This window comes from Ailuropoda melanoleuca, chromosome 1 (genome assembly GCF_002007445.2).
Source record: "Ailuropoda melanoleuca isolate Jingjing chromosome 1, ASM200744v2, whole genome shotgun sequence".
In the NCBI taxonomy this organism is placed as follows: Eukaryota; Metazoa; Chordata; class Mammalia; order Carnivora; family Ursidae; genus Ailuropoda; species Ailuropoda melanoleuca.
In genome coordinates, this window is record NC_048218.1 from 102,985,576 (window position 1) to 103,000,745 (window position 15,170).

At 40.9% G+C, this 15,170-nt stretch overlaps 1 protein-coding gene across 3 annotated transcripts in view; it reads left to right on the forward strand.

Annotated features, from left to right (window-relative positions):
* The window catches only part of VEPH1 (ventricular zone expressed PH domain containing 1), a 242,030-nt gene that overhangs the window by 204,960 nt on the left and 21,900 nt on the right, over window positions 1-15,170 (forward strand). For all 3 annotated transcript variants that reach the window (XM_034663904.1, XM_034663910.1, XM_034663895.1), the window contains exon 12: window positions 9,166-9,283. In XM_034663904.1, coding sequence (XP_034519795.1) covers window positions 9,166-9,283 — 118 coding nt within the window. The remainder of the gene's footprint in view (window positions 1-9,165; window positions 9,284-15,170) is intronic.

Sequence of the window (15,170 nt, forward strand, 5' to 3'; positions counted from 1 at the left end):
CGTCTGCCTTCAGCTCAGGGCGTGATCCCGGCGTTATGGGATCGAGCCCCACATCAGGCTCCTCCGCTGTGAACCTGCTTTCCTCTCCCACTCCCCCTGCCTGTGTTCCCTCTCTCGCTGGCTGTCTCTCTCTCTCTGTCAAATAAATAAATAAATAATCTTAAAAAAAAAAAAAAGAAAGAAGAGATGTTTACATTTCTTCCATATTTACTTCAAATATTCCCCTTGACAAAAAGAAAGATCTTGAGGTTGGTGTGTATTATTTCCGTGGATATTTTTGTACTGTTGTTTTAAACTTTTATATGTGTTATCATATTGCACATATCTTTTGCAATATCCTTTGTCTGCTTACCATTAAATAATATATCTGTCTGTTCATACATGTGGAGCTAGCTCATTCATTTTAGTATCTATAAAGTTTTCCATTGTGTAAATAGACCCAAGTTTACTTTATCCATTTCTCTATGAGGGATAATTCAACATCACATCTGCCTTGATCTCTTATTACTTCATCAGTGCTTAATGCTAGGCTCTGCCCTTTGAATAACTTAGTGGAGACATTTGAAATTCTCACATCATGGGGAGCAATGCCCTCTCCATACATCCATGGCAGAGTCAGTTTTATCCCTTTGTAACCGCTCCAAGTAGTAAACACACCAACAAAATGATAGTTCTTAAATAAAACTAGACCATGGCCAAATGTTGATATGTACTAGGGTATTAAAATAATTGTACCTAAAAAGGGTGGTCTGATTCCCAGAACCTGGAATGCTTCTTATGATAGCAAAAGGCAATAAAGATGAAGAAAAATGCAATGCTTGCCACAGAAATGTGGTTGATTTTCCCCCTGGTTTAAGAAGCAGTGGTTTAAGGAGTCACTGGAGACTACTGCCAACCCCCAATGCAATCAGACCAATATGACTGTGGTCACCAAAAACATGGCCTAGTTCAGATATAGGAAAGGACTGTTAGTAATCCTTCTAGAAATTTCAGAACCCAGAAAGGCCTCCCATTGTGATGCAGAAAAGGAATTCTTCATACTGTGCTGGTGGGAAGGTAAATTGGATCATTCAGGAAACAATTTAATAGAACTTAGTGAAGGTAGGGATATGCATAATGTTAAATTTTTAATGCCTTGTGCAAACAAGATTTCTGGAGCACAGCAGATGACTTACAGCAAATAACCTCACCAACTCCCCTTTGCCTCACTTATTAACCCCGGGACATACAATGAGAGACCGGTGTCATCCTACACATACAAGGACACACGCGGTGTGACGGAGAATATGGATCTGGATATTTATACAGAGGAGGGCCAGCACCCCCACTCATCTGAGAGAAGGGGAGAAAAACTTTTGGTCCTTGGGAAGGATTCTGGTTTCTTCTACCTTGTGAGATATAAATAAATCTCTCCAAGGGAAGGATAAGACTAGTGTCTCCAGCCTGACAGCTTAAAGATATCTCCAAATCCTGGGTCTCATCCCCACCTTGAGATGCAAACACATACTTCTGGGAAGATAAATCTCTCTAGATGGTCTCTTACTTTCTAATTAGTCGTAAATTAACTTCTCAAGCTTGTTCTTTTAGCCCAAGTCCCAAGTTTTAGCAAAATTTGTTCAGAAAGCCTTTGCAGAAACATAAAAAAATACTTTCTCTTCAGTCTTAAACACACTTTTTGATCCAGCGATTCCACTTCTGAATGATCATTCTAGAAAAATTCTTACTCACATCCGCAGGGGACATGTATGAAGATATTCATTGCTGCGTATTCACGTGAGTGCACAGATGGGGACTTGGGGGGCTGAGTAAAAGGTGCGGGGGGGCAGATGTCCACTCTGAAATCACTTCGTAGCAGAGATGGCCACACGCTGCACGCACAAGTCCACATGCGGAGCTTCAGACACAGGTGAGGAATAGAACGTGGTCCATGGCCGAACATCATTTATGCAAACGAAAAATACACTAAACATTGCTCCGTATTTTTCAAAACTCCAGACACGTTCAAAGAAATAGATCAAACCCAAAAGAATGAGAACTTACATGAGGGGGAGGTAGGAGGAGTGTCTGGGAATGAGAGTGGGATCAGGGATAACTGCAGAAAAATAAGAGAAGGACCCCCAACAAAATAACCTATGTGGCTGAAGAGTGTGGTTATCTCACTAATTGATTTCCAAAGGAGAAAAAGAAAGCCCCTTCGTTGAGCATGTTTCCTATCAGCACCCTCTGTGGTCTAGTACCAGGTGGTAGTAGAGCAGTTCCCCACCCTGCTTCATCCTCAGGGACACGTTCCAAGACCCCCAGTGGATGCCTGAAACCATGGGTAGCACTGAACCAAATATAGACTATGGTTTTTCCCTATACATACATACCTTTAGGCACAGAGATAGTAATAACTAATCATGAAATAGAATAATATAATGTACTATAATAAAACTTACGTGAATGAAGTCTCAGAATATCTTATCATACTGTACTCACCGTTCTGATGATGATGTGAGACGCTGACACCCCTAGCAATGAGACGAAGGGAGGTGAAGGACACGCACGGTGTGACGGAGCAGCATCGGGCTGCGACTGACCTCTGATGATACATCAGAAGGGGGATTGTCTCCTTCCGGACTGGGGTTGACGGTGGGGACCTGCGGCTGTGGAGAGTGGAACCACAGATAAGGGGGGACTACTGGACACGGTGGTGCGAGGTCCTCAATATATAGTTGTTATATGCAGGTGACAACCATCAGTTAGAGGAAAAAAAACACTGCAATTCTTTGCTTTCCAATATGAAAGGAGATCCCATGTGAACGCTGGCTGTCACGCCAACAGTTCCCGTGGTTACATTTTACTGCTGCCACCACTGTAGACGTGTCAAATTTTCTTGACGTTTTGAATACGGGTGATCTTTTGCCCTTACTTCCGCGCTGATTAAAACTACTTTGCTGGCTTTAGTGGGCTCAATTTTAGAAGAAATTTGGTTCACAAAGAAAATCATCGAGGGAAGCCTGGGTGGCACAGTCAGTTAGGCGTCTGCCTTCAGCTCAGGTCATGATCTCAGGCTCCTGGGTTTGAGCTCCCAGTTCTGCTCCCTGCTCAGCGGGGAGTCTGCTTCTCCCTCTCCCTCTGCCTCTCTGCCTGCTTGTGCTCTCTCTCTCTCTCAAATAAATACATAAAATCTTTTAAAAAAACAAAAACAAAGTCATTATGGGTTTATCAAACATTTATAAAGCTTCACCCAATTTTCCACCTTTATTTTCCACTCAACCCATACGCTTACATTAGCTTTGGTATAAACTGCTTTATTTAAACACTTGTAATGTTTACTGCCAACATTGTATAATCACATTATGTTTTCATGATCCTTAGGCAAGTGTGAAAACTTGACTTTTTGAATCAAATCAAATATTCTATCATATTTGTTGGTTCTTACATGAAAGAGGTCAGAATTTCTCTGTGAAATGAATCAAACATGCTTTCTTCCAACCACTTGGAGCCGGACCCATGGTTAGAATCGCCATGACTTGCCAAGAAGCAATTCAGTTCTTCCCAACACATGGGACTCAAAGGATAGGAAGAAAGTCAAGTTTATTTCGTGATCTATAGTGACAGTAAGAAGCTGGCCACACTGACCTCAACTACTCGTGTGTACCTAGAGTTCACTTATTAATCTGGGATAGGAAAAGGAGAGACAGTGGAACAGAGCTCATGCATGACATCCACACTGAACACTGGATCACATTGTGCGAGCCTCTGGGGCGGCACCCCTCACTGCCTCTGCTCAGAGTCTGTCTCCCACCTGTTGCCCACCCTTTCCCCACACATCCCAGCCTTCTGCCAACTTTCAGATGAGCCCCAACAACTTCAATTTTCACACCTCTTCTCTTCCTTCCAAGTTGCACAATTTAGAGTAATAATGTCTCTGATCTTCAAGAATGGAATTTTTGTGCTTGCAACCAGATTGTATATTTTGTCATTTGAAACCAAGCAATTGTGCAGAAGTATGAACATATGCACATGAGAATTGAAAAATTCCTCAAATACCAATTAATGGAAACAAAGCAGTCACCCTCATCTGTTTCCAAGGATGTGGGATTAATTGCCAATCATTGCACATCAGCATAACCTGGGGATTTGTTTAGAAATGCAAATTCCTGGGCACAAACACAGACTGATTGGGTTAGGCTTCCAGGGATGGAACCTGTATTTGATGTTTCTAACAAGTTTCCCTGGGATTCCAGATGCTATCACCTCCCGAGAACTGGTGATTTGGAAAAGCTGAGAACAAGCAGTCAACCCATATTAAAGGATTTAGACAAGCATTCTTCAATTCTAACATTTTATTCTAGAAACTTGTTTTATAAAATTAAATAAAATGAATTCCTATAGCACACATAGAAATGTAGGTATATTTTTTAAAAATGAAAATGTTCTGAATGGGCTTAGTGGGCATAATTGATGTGAAAATTAAAAACCTAAATGCCAGCATGTCTAGGTGGCTCAGTCCATTTAGCATCCAATTCTTAATTTCAGCTCAGGTCTTAATCTCAGAGTCATGAGTTCAAACCCCATATTGGGCTCTACACTGGGCATGGAGCCTACTTCAAAACAAAACAAAACAAACCTAAATGCTACTCTTAATATAAATTACAGATAAAAATCTGTATGTCTCAATTAGCAAAAATTTAAAAAGATTCATTGAACATCTCTTATGGGCAAAGTGCTATACTTAGTATTTTCAGAAGCTACAAAATAATAAGTAAATTAGTCTTCTTGCCGAAGGGCTTTAATCCAGTTGATAGCCAAAAGAGTCACACCAGAAAATGCTTAATAATGACCACAACTAAACACAAAGATGTATTCCAGCTTTTCTCTGTGAGGACTACTATGGACCCAGTGCATTACTGTCTCACATCCTGGAATATAGGATGGTGTCTCCTCCCACCATTTAGGCTTGCTTCCTGACACTAGGTGCTATAAATACTAATTGCTAGAAGTTAAATTCAAGAATTTACTTACAAGGATTTACTTACAAAAATTAACTTACAAATTTCAGAAGTTGAAATAAATTTAAAAATTAAATTATAGCATAAATATTCTTTAGAGTTTGTTTTGCTAGTTTATTCAGCATGGAGTATGTTTCTCAAAAGACACTATGCTTGCACAATGTAGGACATTATAAATAATATAGAGATAAATGGTATTAGGATGCTTCATTAATTTTTTTCCTTCAATAAGTTTATTGCACACCCTGGACTCCATAGAGTTGGAATTTGTGCACTAGAAATAACCATAAAGACATAAAGCCCTCTTATTATGTGAAAATATTGGAGATCATTAAAAAAGAAAAAACCTCTTGTTTACATTCTTGAAACATACTTGAAGTATGTGCCTAGAGTTGATCCTATTAACCATAGGCAACAGAGCACATGAGGCAATCCTATGTTTTATATCTGTGCAAAAATAGCTTTAAACAGAATTTAAATGTACCAGAACCCAAAGTTCTTCCAGATGTATGCTTTCACTGATTTCTGGAAAATTGCTTCCCCGTACCCTCTCACAGTACATCAACCACTTTATAAGATCCAGAGGCCACTTTGCTCTTTTACGGAATCCATAGCATTGACTCATGCTGTCACTGTCATCAAAATAATGTTGTAAATATCCTCTCATCTTTCCATGCTATCTGGCTTATTTTTCCCCTAAGAGGCTTTGCAAGAGACTTTTTATATAGTTCTGAAAATTCCTACTCCCATTAATGATTAAAAACAAAACAAAACTGGAGAAACATTCATTTAATCAGCTGCTTAAAAAATCATTTTTCCTCCAGGGGTTTCTATCCCTTTTAAATTAGATGGTGTTTATCAGGAAAATCTTTTTCAGTATATTCTTACTATGCTTATGTATCTTTCTCTTTATGTTCTTCTGGTTTTATTGAGGCCCGATTTGGAGTGTTCTCAGAACAATGTGACTCTTCTAAGTAGAATCATCATTTTCATTAAGAATTGGCCAATAGGGTATCTGTCACTTCCCTTCTTCATGGCACAAGTCAGTATTGAGTCCTAGTGCTGCATAACAAATTACCAAAACCTAGCAGCTTAAAACAACATCTGTTATCTCAGTTTCCTTGGGTCAGGAGTCTGTGATTTAGCTGGGTCTTCTGCTCAAGGTCTCCCAAGGCTGCAAAATCAAGATATTGGTTGGGCTGTGGTCTCATTTGGAGGTTTGAATGGGAAGGGTCTGCTTCCAAAAGTGCTTAGGTTGTTGGCAGATATCATTGATTTGGGGTGGTAGGACTAAAGACCTGGAACTCATACCGGGTATTGGTTGAAGGGTCCTAGAAGCCACCCACAGTTACCTGCCATGTGTAACTCTCCATGCGGACTTTACAACATGGCAGCTTGCTTCTTCAAGGCCAGCAGGAAAATCTCCCTATGCATCTGCTAACAAGATAGGTGTGTGTGTGTGTGTGTGTGTGTGTGTGGTGTGTATGTATATGTGAGTAGTGTGTATGTGGTGTGTGTGTGTGTATACATAATAACGTAAACATGGGATTGATATCTTACCATTTGGGCCATTTTCTCAGAAGCATGTCACAGGTCTCTCCTACACTCAAGGGAAAGGGATTAGATGAGCAGATGAATACCAGGAGATGGGAATTATTGGGGTGTCACCCTAGGGTCTGTCTGCCATAATCTCATTGAACTAAAGTACTCAGAGAGGGACTGTACTTAGATATGGATGCTTTTTATTATTCTCCTGGAGTCTATTGTTTTAAAAGAAGCTTGTAGTTCTCTAAACAAATCAATTTTAGTTCTCTTGCACTAAAGAAAAAAAAAAAAAAGCCATATAAGCAATCTTGGGCAAGGCCTGGGAAGCTATAGGACCCAGAAGGGTAAAGAAGATAAGTAGGAAAGAGAAATAATGACCTCAAGCACAAACAGGAAACCAAAATTCCAAAAATTAGGTGTGACTAGTTGATGGGTTTTGTTTGCTTATCTTGTGATTGATTTTGTTTTGATCTTCCAACAACATTTAGAGCTGCATGCGTTTCACCTGTCTGTATTCAAATTTGACTGTTACTGCTGATTTCAACTGTTTATAGAATTACCATTCAGCTTCTTCAGTCAGTTCCCTTTGCACAACACCTAAATCCTCTGAAGAAGTAAGCCTGCTTTTGACTTCAGAGCTTGAATACCGGGATGTAGCTTGCCATCTGTCCTAAACTTTTCAAGAAACTTTTTGCCAAGACAAATGTGGATTATAGGCAACAACCTGGGACATTTCTGGTCTCAGAACAGGAAAAATAAAGGAACCCTTACGTATTATTTTAAGTACTTTGTTTGTTAGCAGTGTTTGTGGTGAATGAAAAATTGATCCTTAGTTGTGTGAGAAAGAGAGAAGTGATCAGCATGCCAATGACCAGGCGTGGACTTCAGAGACTTAGCAGTTTTGAAACCGATATTTATGAACATCTGCTTTTCCCCCATACATTTTAATATAGATTTCATCCTTTGAAACCTGCAAAACTCCCAGGTGCTTCTTCAGTCTTATCTTGGGAACATGCTTTAAAAAAAAAGTGGTATTAAATGTTAGCAACTCAAAACGTCGTATTCAGCATGTTGAGCCTGTCCAATCTCAGAACACAAGCCGTAATTGTCTTAATAAAGAGTGCTGAAAAGTATTTATTTCTAGTCCCAGTTTAAGCCTTTCATTATTCCACAAATATTTACTTAATGCTTACTTATGTGATAGGCATTTTTAGTGCTGAGATCACAGCAGCCGATCTAACAGAGAAAATCCCTGCCTTCATTGTGTTTATGTTCCAGTGAGTGTAAATGTTCTCTTAAAAGAATCCCCTTTAAATGTTCATAATACTTTCATATAGTTCATTGGAAAACTTTGCACTGGGCTTGCAAGCCGATGCCATTAATCCATTCCTGATGTTGGACTAGATTCTGGGGCTACAACTGCGAACAACGTAGATGTTTATTCTCTCAAGGAGCTTAGAGTTTGGCGTGTTTCTCACCTCTGTCAAGAAATGCAGAGCTGGGAAACAGGAACTTTGGAGTAGGAACAAGGGAACCACTTGCCCATTCTCTATTTTAGATCCATCGTCAGTGGCACACAGACAGTGCCTCCATCCCTGGGCTCTTGGGCTTACTAAGTGCTGTTACTCTGCGTAGAGGATCAGAGTGTGTGGACCAGAGGAAGGGGAAAAAAGTCACAACTCAACAGAGGACAAACACGTCAGTCAGCCGGGCACGTGGAAGGCTACCTGGCAAAGACATTAAATCCCTCGTAGGAAAGCGCGCTTTTAAGAGTGCGGCTCTGACCACCCTGTAAGAGAGGCCATAAGTCATTTACATAACAGGAAAGCCTCAGGAGGACGGTAGAGCTGTTTAATTTGGTTAGGCTAATCGTCTTCCATCCATTTCCAGTGTAATGGAACCTCTCTCCTCTGCTTCTTAAACAGGAACACATTGGCACGATGCCACAGGGCACACAAGACAGAGATGGTCTTCTTGGTCCATCAATTCAACTCAGCTATTGGGAGGGAGGAAATTAATTAATTTACTGATAAGTAATTTAAGACATTATTTTCCATTAAAACCAATCCAGCCATATCATAGAATATAAGGCAAGATTTGCAGATACTTTTAAGATAAAAGGTAGAGCTAACACAGTGCCAGAGCCGAGAGCTGAGGGATTAAGCCCTCTCCCGCATATTTCCCATCAGCCCCCTGCAAAACCAACCTAATAAAAATAAGTTTTTGATATGGATAGTCGATTCTCAATTTTATGCCAAGTGTGAATAAAAGACAATCTCCCCTGCAACATTCCTTTAACCACACTGCCACGTGGCTGCCCCCCCTTTTTAGAAATTCCAGAGCTGCCATTAGATGCAAGAAAATGCTGGGCCACGTCAGGCCTCACCCGGGGTGCTGGTGTCCAACCCTGGGGCCCATGCTCACTGCCTTCCATATTTAAGAGAACTCCCTTGGAAGGGTTTGAGGTGGCTGCTCTCATGCAGGATGGGCCAAGAGAGGTCTTCTCACCGCTCCCTCCTTGTCCTGAGCTCTGCGTCAGAGCACCGGCCACCCTGCTCCTGTCTCCCTTCTTTCAGTCCCACATCAGCCTATGAGTTCTTTGTGCTTTGTGTTCCTGGAACAGGATCTGGACCAGGTACAGCTCCATCTGGAGGAAGTGAGATTCTTTGACGTCTTTGGCTTCAGCGAAGCAGCAGGAGCGTGGCAATGCTTCATGTGCAACAATCCTGAGAAAGCTTCCGGTGAGAGAGCCCTCCCTCCCTTCCGCTTGCTGCCCAGAATCCCTCGCGCCCCTGGGATTCACAGGGACCTATGAGCCCTGCCGTTCTAGCTGGCCTTCGCCCTTCATCCTGGGTTGTAGTAATGCACAGGGGGGTGCCGGATCACCTCTGCCTCGTGCTGAGAAAGGTGTCTCACCAAAGTGGGACTGAGAGAAAGGGAAGAGGTGGAGAGGGAGAGAAACATAAACCAGAAATGAGCCAGAGAAGCAACACCTTCCCTACCCCAGATGACCCTGAGGCTTAGAGAAAGACAAGCATGCTCTCAAAAGCCCCAAAGGAAGGAGACCACACTGAAGAGTGAACGCACGCACAAGCCCTGTCATCTCGTGGTCATCCTGCACACTCCTGCTCCATGGCGGCACTACGTAAAAAGTGAAACATTTAAACAGTGAGGAATTATTTGAAGAGTTCCCTCATAGCTGTTATTCGCCCTCTCCCTCCCTTTCTGCTGCCCAAGGAGTTTGGTCTACTGACCTTGCCTAAAAATAATAATTATTAGTGAATATGGGCCACACCCTATGCTAAACATATGAGATATAGCTCATTAACCCTTACAATGATCTTATCAGGTTGATACTAATATTATCTCCATTTTAGTGATGGGGAAACTGAGGCACAGAGCAATTTGATTAACTGAGGTCACACAGGTAATAAATTAACAGCAGCAGGATTTGAACCCAACTGACTCCAGGGCCCATTCTCGTAACCATCCCACCACTCTGCCGCCTCGTTACACTTGTCCCAATCTGACCAGTGGAATTCGATTGATGAGTCTGTCTTCAGAAAGTTATGCTGTCTTTGCAAATGGAATATTTCATCACTCATTTGCCTTCTGAGAGGACCCAGAGTTCTCAACACAGACCCTGCTCAGGAACTGCAGTTTCAACCAAGAGAACAGTGTTCAAACCCTGTTGAGCACAAAGCCACTTTGTAGGTGAGCCATTCTTCAGATAGCCGCAGATGACACCCCCACACCTGTTCCTTTCCTGTTAGGATTTGGGGGCCTCTTAAAGATTACCCCTTGTGGCAAGTCTATTCTCTTGCTAACTGCCAAGAAGGTAAAGCTGAATGGGGAAAAAAAAAGGTGTGTTTGTTTGGCCAGATGGAGCTGAGGGGGACTCACAGAGAGGCACCAATGAAAATGTATTACCCCACGGAAAAGGTGTGGCTGGAGGACACTGGCAGTGAAGGAGGACAGCCTCTGTGAGGCAGATTGTTGGCTGATTACAGTCCACGTTGAGCGGATGCCAGAGTGAACACCCCAATTTTAAAAAGTTAATTTGAGGAAATAAGGAATTGGGGTTGAAAGTCTCCATTATAAAACTGTCTTAATTAGACCTTATTTCACTGCTGAAAAAGACAGAGCGTGAAAGAAACTTTATTGGAGAGCATGGAGAAGTAAGGCACTTATCTTAGGGGGCTCTGAGAGACCCTTAAGAATTCTCATTCCAAGTCAGCTGAGTCCTTAGTTCAATAAATATTTCATCGTTTCTGGCCAATGGAGGCCTCAGAAAAAGGGCTGGGAGTTAAAAACACAAAGTGTTCCTTTAATACATGTTTTCTCAAATTCGCTGCCATACACTTGAAAAGAACATTTTGCAATTTACTCTTTCTTACTTGTGTTTCTCACAGTTAAATATAGACTGAGAACATACAGCAATAAAGACTCAAACAAGGCCAAAAATTTTATAGCAGAACATATTGAATCAAAATGCTTGGCCCTGAAGCCTTCAGTGTGCTTAGATTTCTTTGCTCATTTCCTTTTGCTACATGAAAGGGGATGCAAGTCTGCAAGAAATCCTATTTTAAACTATTCTTTTCACCACAAACTCTTGACTCCCTGAAAAATTTATGTAGGTTGTTGATCTCATCTTGTTTTTTTTGTTTTTTTTTTAAACTTGTTTTTTTTTTTTTTTAAAGATTTTATTTAATTTATTTGACAGAGATAGAGACAGCCAGAGAGAGAGAGGGAACACAGCAGGGGGAGTGGGAGAGGAAGAAGCAGGCTCATAGCGGAGGAGCCTGATGTGGGGCTCGATCCCATAACGCCGGGATCACGCCCTGAGCCGAAGGCAGACGCTTAACCGCCGTGCCACCCAGGCGCCCCTCATCTTGTTTTTATATAACCGTATAGATTGTAGATTTCATGTAAGTGAAAAGTCTAACATAATACTGCTGACACATATTATTCATGGAGACCGTGTCTGCATTCATGTTCTTAAATTTTGAATTTAAATATGATTGAGAAATAAATAAGAATAACTATTTTATTATTTGGTTATGCACAGCAAGCGTCGTACCTGCGTCCCACTGTTCATTTACATAAAGTATGTTTGTTGCATTGGTTGAATGTCTTCTACAGGCTGAGGCTTGGGATAATATGAGTAAGGTGCAATATCTCTGCTCTGAAAGGATTCGTAATCCAGTTAGGGTCAGACGGCATATATGGAAAAGTCTAGCACACACCCTTGTATGTTTATAGCAGGCGATGGATACTTGCTGAGTGAGTGAATGAATGAATAATATTGGGGAATGGCAAAATCAAATACGCCTCAAATCTTAAAGTAAGATGTTTCAAGACTGTGATTATGTGTTAATCGAATCAAATATATCACTATACCCGACCCAGTGCATCATGAATCTGGTAAATGGAGGTTGGTGCTTCTTTCCACCTTGAGAGAAGTCACTATATATAAAACAAATGGCCGACTTCCCTAACTTAGCACCGGACATACTGTGCCTGAGTCTTGTTACCATTCCGGGTTTTAATCAGTGCCCCCACAGGATCCAGATGCCCCTCCCAGGGTTTAGCCTCAGAAAAGAGGGGCTTAAAGAAGTAGGATTGAAGTCTAAGACAAAAGAAATTTTAAAAAATGGATTTGGGTGTGTTTTTTTTTAAGTACTGACAAATGATACAACAATTGCTGTCAAGTATTCATTGTTCCAATGTAAAATAAAAGATGCTTCGACATCTCCATGAATGAGGAATAAAACATGAGGCTTTTAGAAAAATTTCAATTAGACATCAGGAAAGGCACCCTAAAATATAAATCTTTCTTAACAGTGTATACCCTAAACTATGGGACTTGTTCAGAAATTGACAGCATTACACAGTCACTTAAGTACATTCCCTGCTTCAGACCAAGTCTTATCACCCACTAACACCCCTATCAACATACAGAAATTCACAGGCATTTAATATCTAGTAGTCAGTAAAATACACTTTGAATCCAGTTAGGTACAGATGAACTCAGAGGAAAATGAATGCTAGAATAGTCTAAAGGTTCTAAAAGTATTATAATTGAATTGTAATTATAAAATTTATAAATTTTATATAAAATTTATAATTTATAAAATTATAAATTTATCATGCTAACTATAAGCTAAGCACTTTTCTCATTATTATTGACTCCATTTTACAGAGAAGGAGACTAAAACACAAAGAGGTTAAGTAATTTCCCCAAGGTCACATAACTACCAAGGGGTCGAAACAAGATTTAATGCAGATTAGTTGCTGAACCTGAAATTTCCACCTCTTGGGCAAATCCAAGCTAAGGACATGGACTATTTGAAATTCCAAGACCAATTATTCCACAATGTTACAATATCTACCTCCCTGCTGACCTATTGCCCTTAAAGAACAGGGGCTTTGGTGTGATCGTGTGTGGGAAATGATTACATGAGGGAAATGGTTGCAGTGAAAGCTATTTCCAATCCCTCCAACTGCTGATTCAGTTTCCGATAATCATTTTATAAAAGTACAGAGTAGAGAATTAGCAAATCACTGAAATAACTCAAGAATCCTCTGAGATTTGCCTGGTGGTGTTTATTGCCAATCCCATTACTCCACATGAATGAGACAATAGAAATTGAGCAAGTGAGTAGAACAGAACAGAACTTCCTTCTGGAAAACCTAGCAAATCCCCTTTATCAGTTGCCCTCATGGGTTGGAACTGCGAGTGCCTGTTAGCAGTAACAGTGAGTCAGCTTGACTGTCCTGGAACACATCTGGCTCTTTGTTCCATCACATTTGTCAGAAGGAAGAGGAAGAACTAGGTCGTGACTTTCTTCTTTCTTGAGACACATGGGATGCCTTTGTTCTTACACCCTACAAAAAATAACTTAGAGCCATCTCAGTTTTGGCCCCGGTGTCCTCCTCTGTAAATTGGAGCACGCTCCCGTGTGATTACACTCTTAGTCACCAGCTATTTAGTTGTTGAATGTGCTTGTCCCTAGGAGGTCTCCTTAGCCTATGAAAGAAAATGAAAGCTTTTTTTTTCAGAAGACCGTCTATCAGGATTCCTCTTTAGAACTGGATTTCAAATATTTATGCTAGAAACGCATGCTATCCGTTTGATCACACGGGCAGATAGAGACAGTTTCAAAATGATACCAAGTAAAGAAAGGCCTCTTGTAAGATTATTTTCACACACTGCTAGCTAACTGGTAATGGCAGTTGTGGCTTTCCTTTGCTGGACACCTTCAGTGTGGGTTGGATAATTCTCCACCCCAGACGCCAATGTGAGAATGGGCTAAAGGCCTCCGAGGACCCAAGCCAGAGGCCGCAAATAGCTTTGTGAATCCATTAATCTGAAACTTTTCCATTGAATTTCATTGTCAACTTTCACAGTATTTTGGAGGTGACAAAAAGAAAACCCCATGTTGGATTTATGTGGTGGCTAGGTCTGTCACGTGAGGCCTTCCCTCCTGCTACCTGTGTTAGAACATGGTCTTACGTGCTCAGTGTTGTTAGAGCTCCAAAGGCGGTGTGGTGCTTGTGTTCTTACTATATACTGTTCGTGACTACTGAGCATGCCTTTCCTACGTAAAATTGAACCCCAGCTTGTTGTGCAAAGATACTTTCTATTAATGACAAAACAAAGACACTCATATTGACTCAGATAAATCGTTATCCTGAAATCATTTTCCTTATCCCCTTCTTCCCATTTTCCTGTTTTATGCCTTTCTGGCATGGGCATGCCTCTCTTTTTTAAACCTTCGCACACACTCACACCTCTCTCTCACAACACACACATGCTTGCATGTGGGCACACACAACGGTATACACTAACGCACCACCACCCCCGGATAATAAAGTTCTCTCCTCTGTTCTTTCTGTTCTCTGCCCACACTTCTGCAATGGACACAGCATGTCATTATCAATCTCCCCCACTAGACATTGAATGAGAGGAGAGGAGCTATGGCTTATTCATCCTTGTATGCCCTACCCAGTACCCAGCATACAGTAGTGTTCAACAAGTATTTGGCATATGGGTGGACTATTGAGTAATTCGCAGATAATGTAAGTGATAGGATGACTATGGAAAATACAGGCTTTGTTTTAAAATATAACTTTAAAATCTAATACTTTCTCAAAATTAAATAAACACTGAACTGAAACCTTAAAGTAGCAACTTTTGAAAAATTAATGTTTATAAGAAGAAAATGTTGCCGTGACAGGATTTTAACCTACCCAATTCTAATATTTTACTAAAAGGCTTCAATACACACAGAGTCCATAGTAAACTTGCTAGTAACACGTGAGCCTCAATGGGAAATAACCTAAGATTAGCGCCCTTCAGGGGTTAATTTCTATTCTTCGTGTCCCATCATTTTCCTAATCCTTCTGCCTTTTCATATTGGGTCAACAATCTTATCTTGAAATAGGATAAAACTGTCTGATAGGCTTATACTGGCAGCCAAGCATTAGTCAACCCGTGGTTCTCCACAAATAAATCATCGTGCAAGGAAATGTGTCCTTTTCCACTTGGAGAATCCTTTGAATCCAGCCAATCTATGGGGGAGGAGAAGCCTGCCTTCAAAAGGCAGACTAGAGCGAGTAAACTAA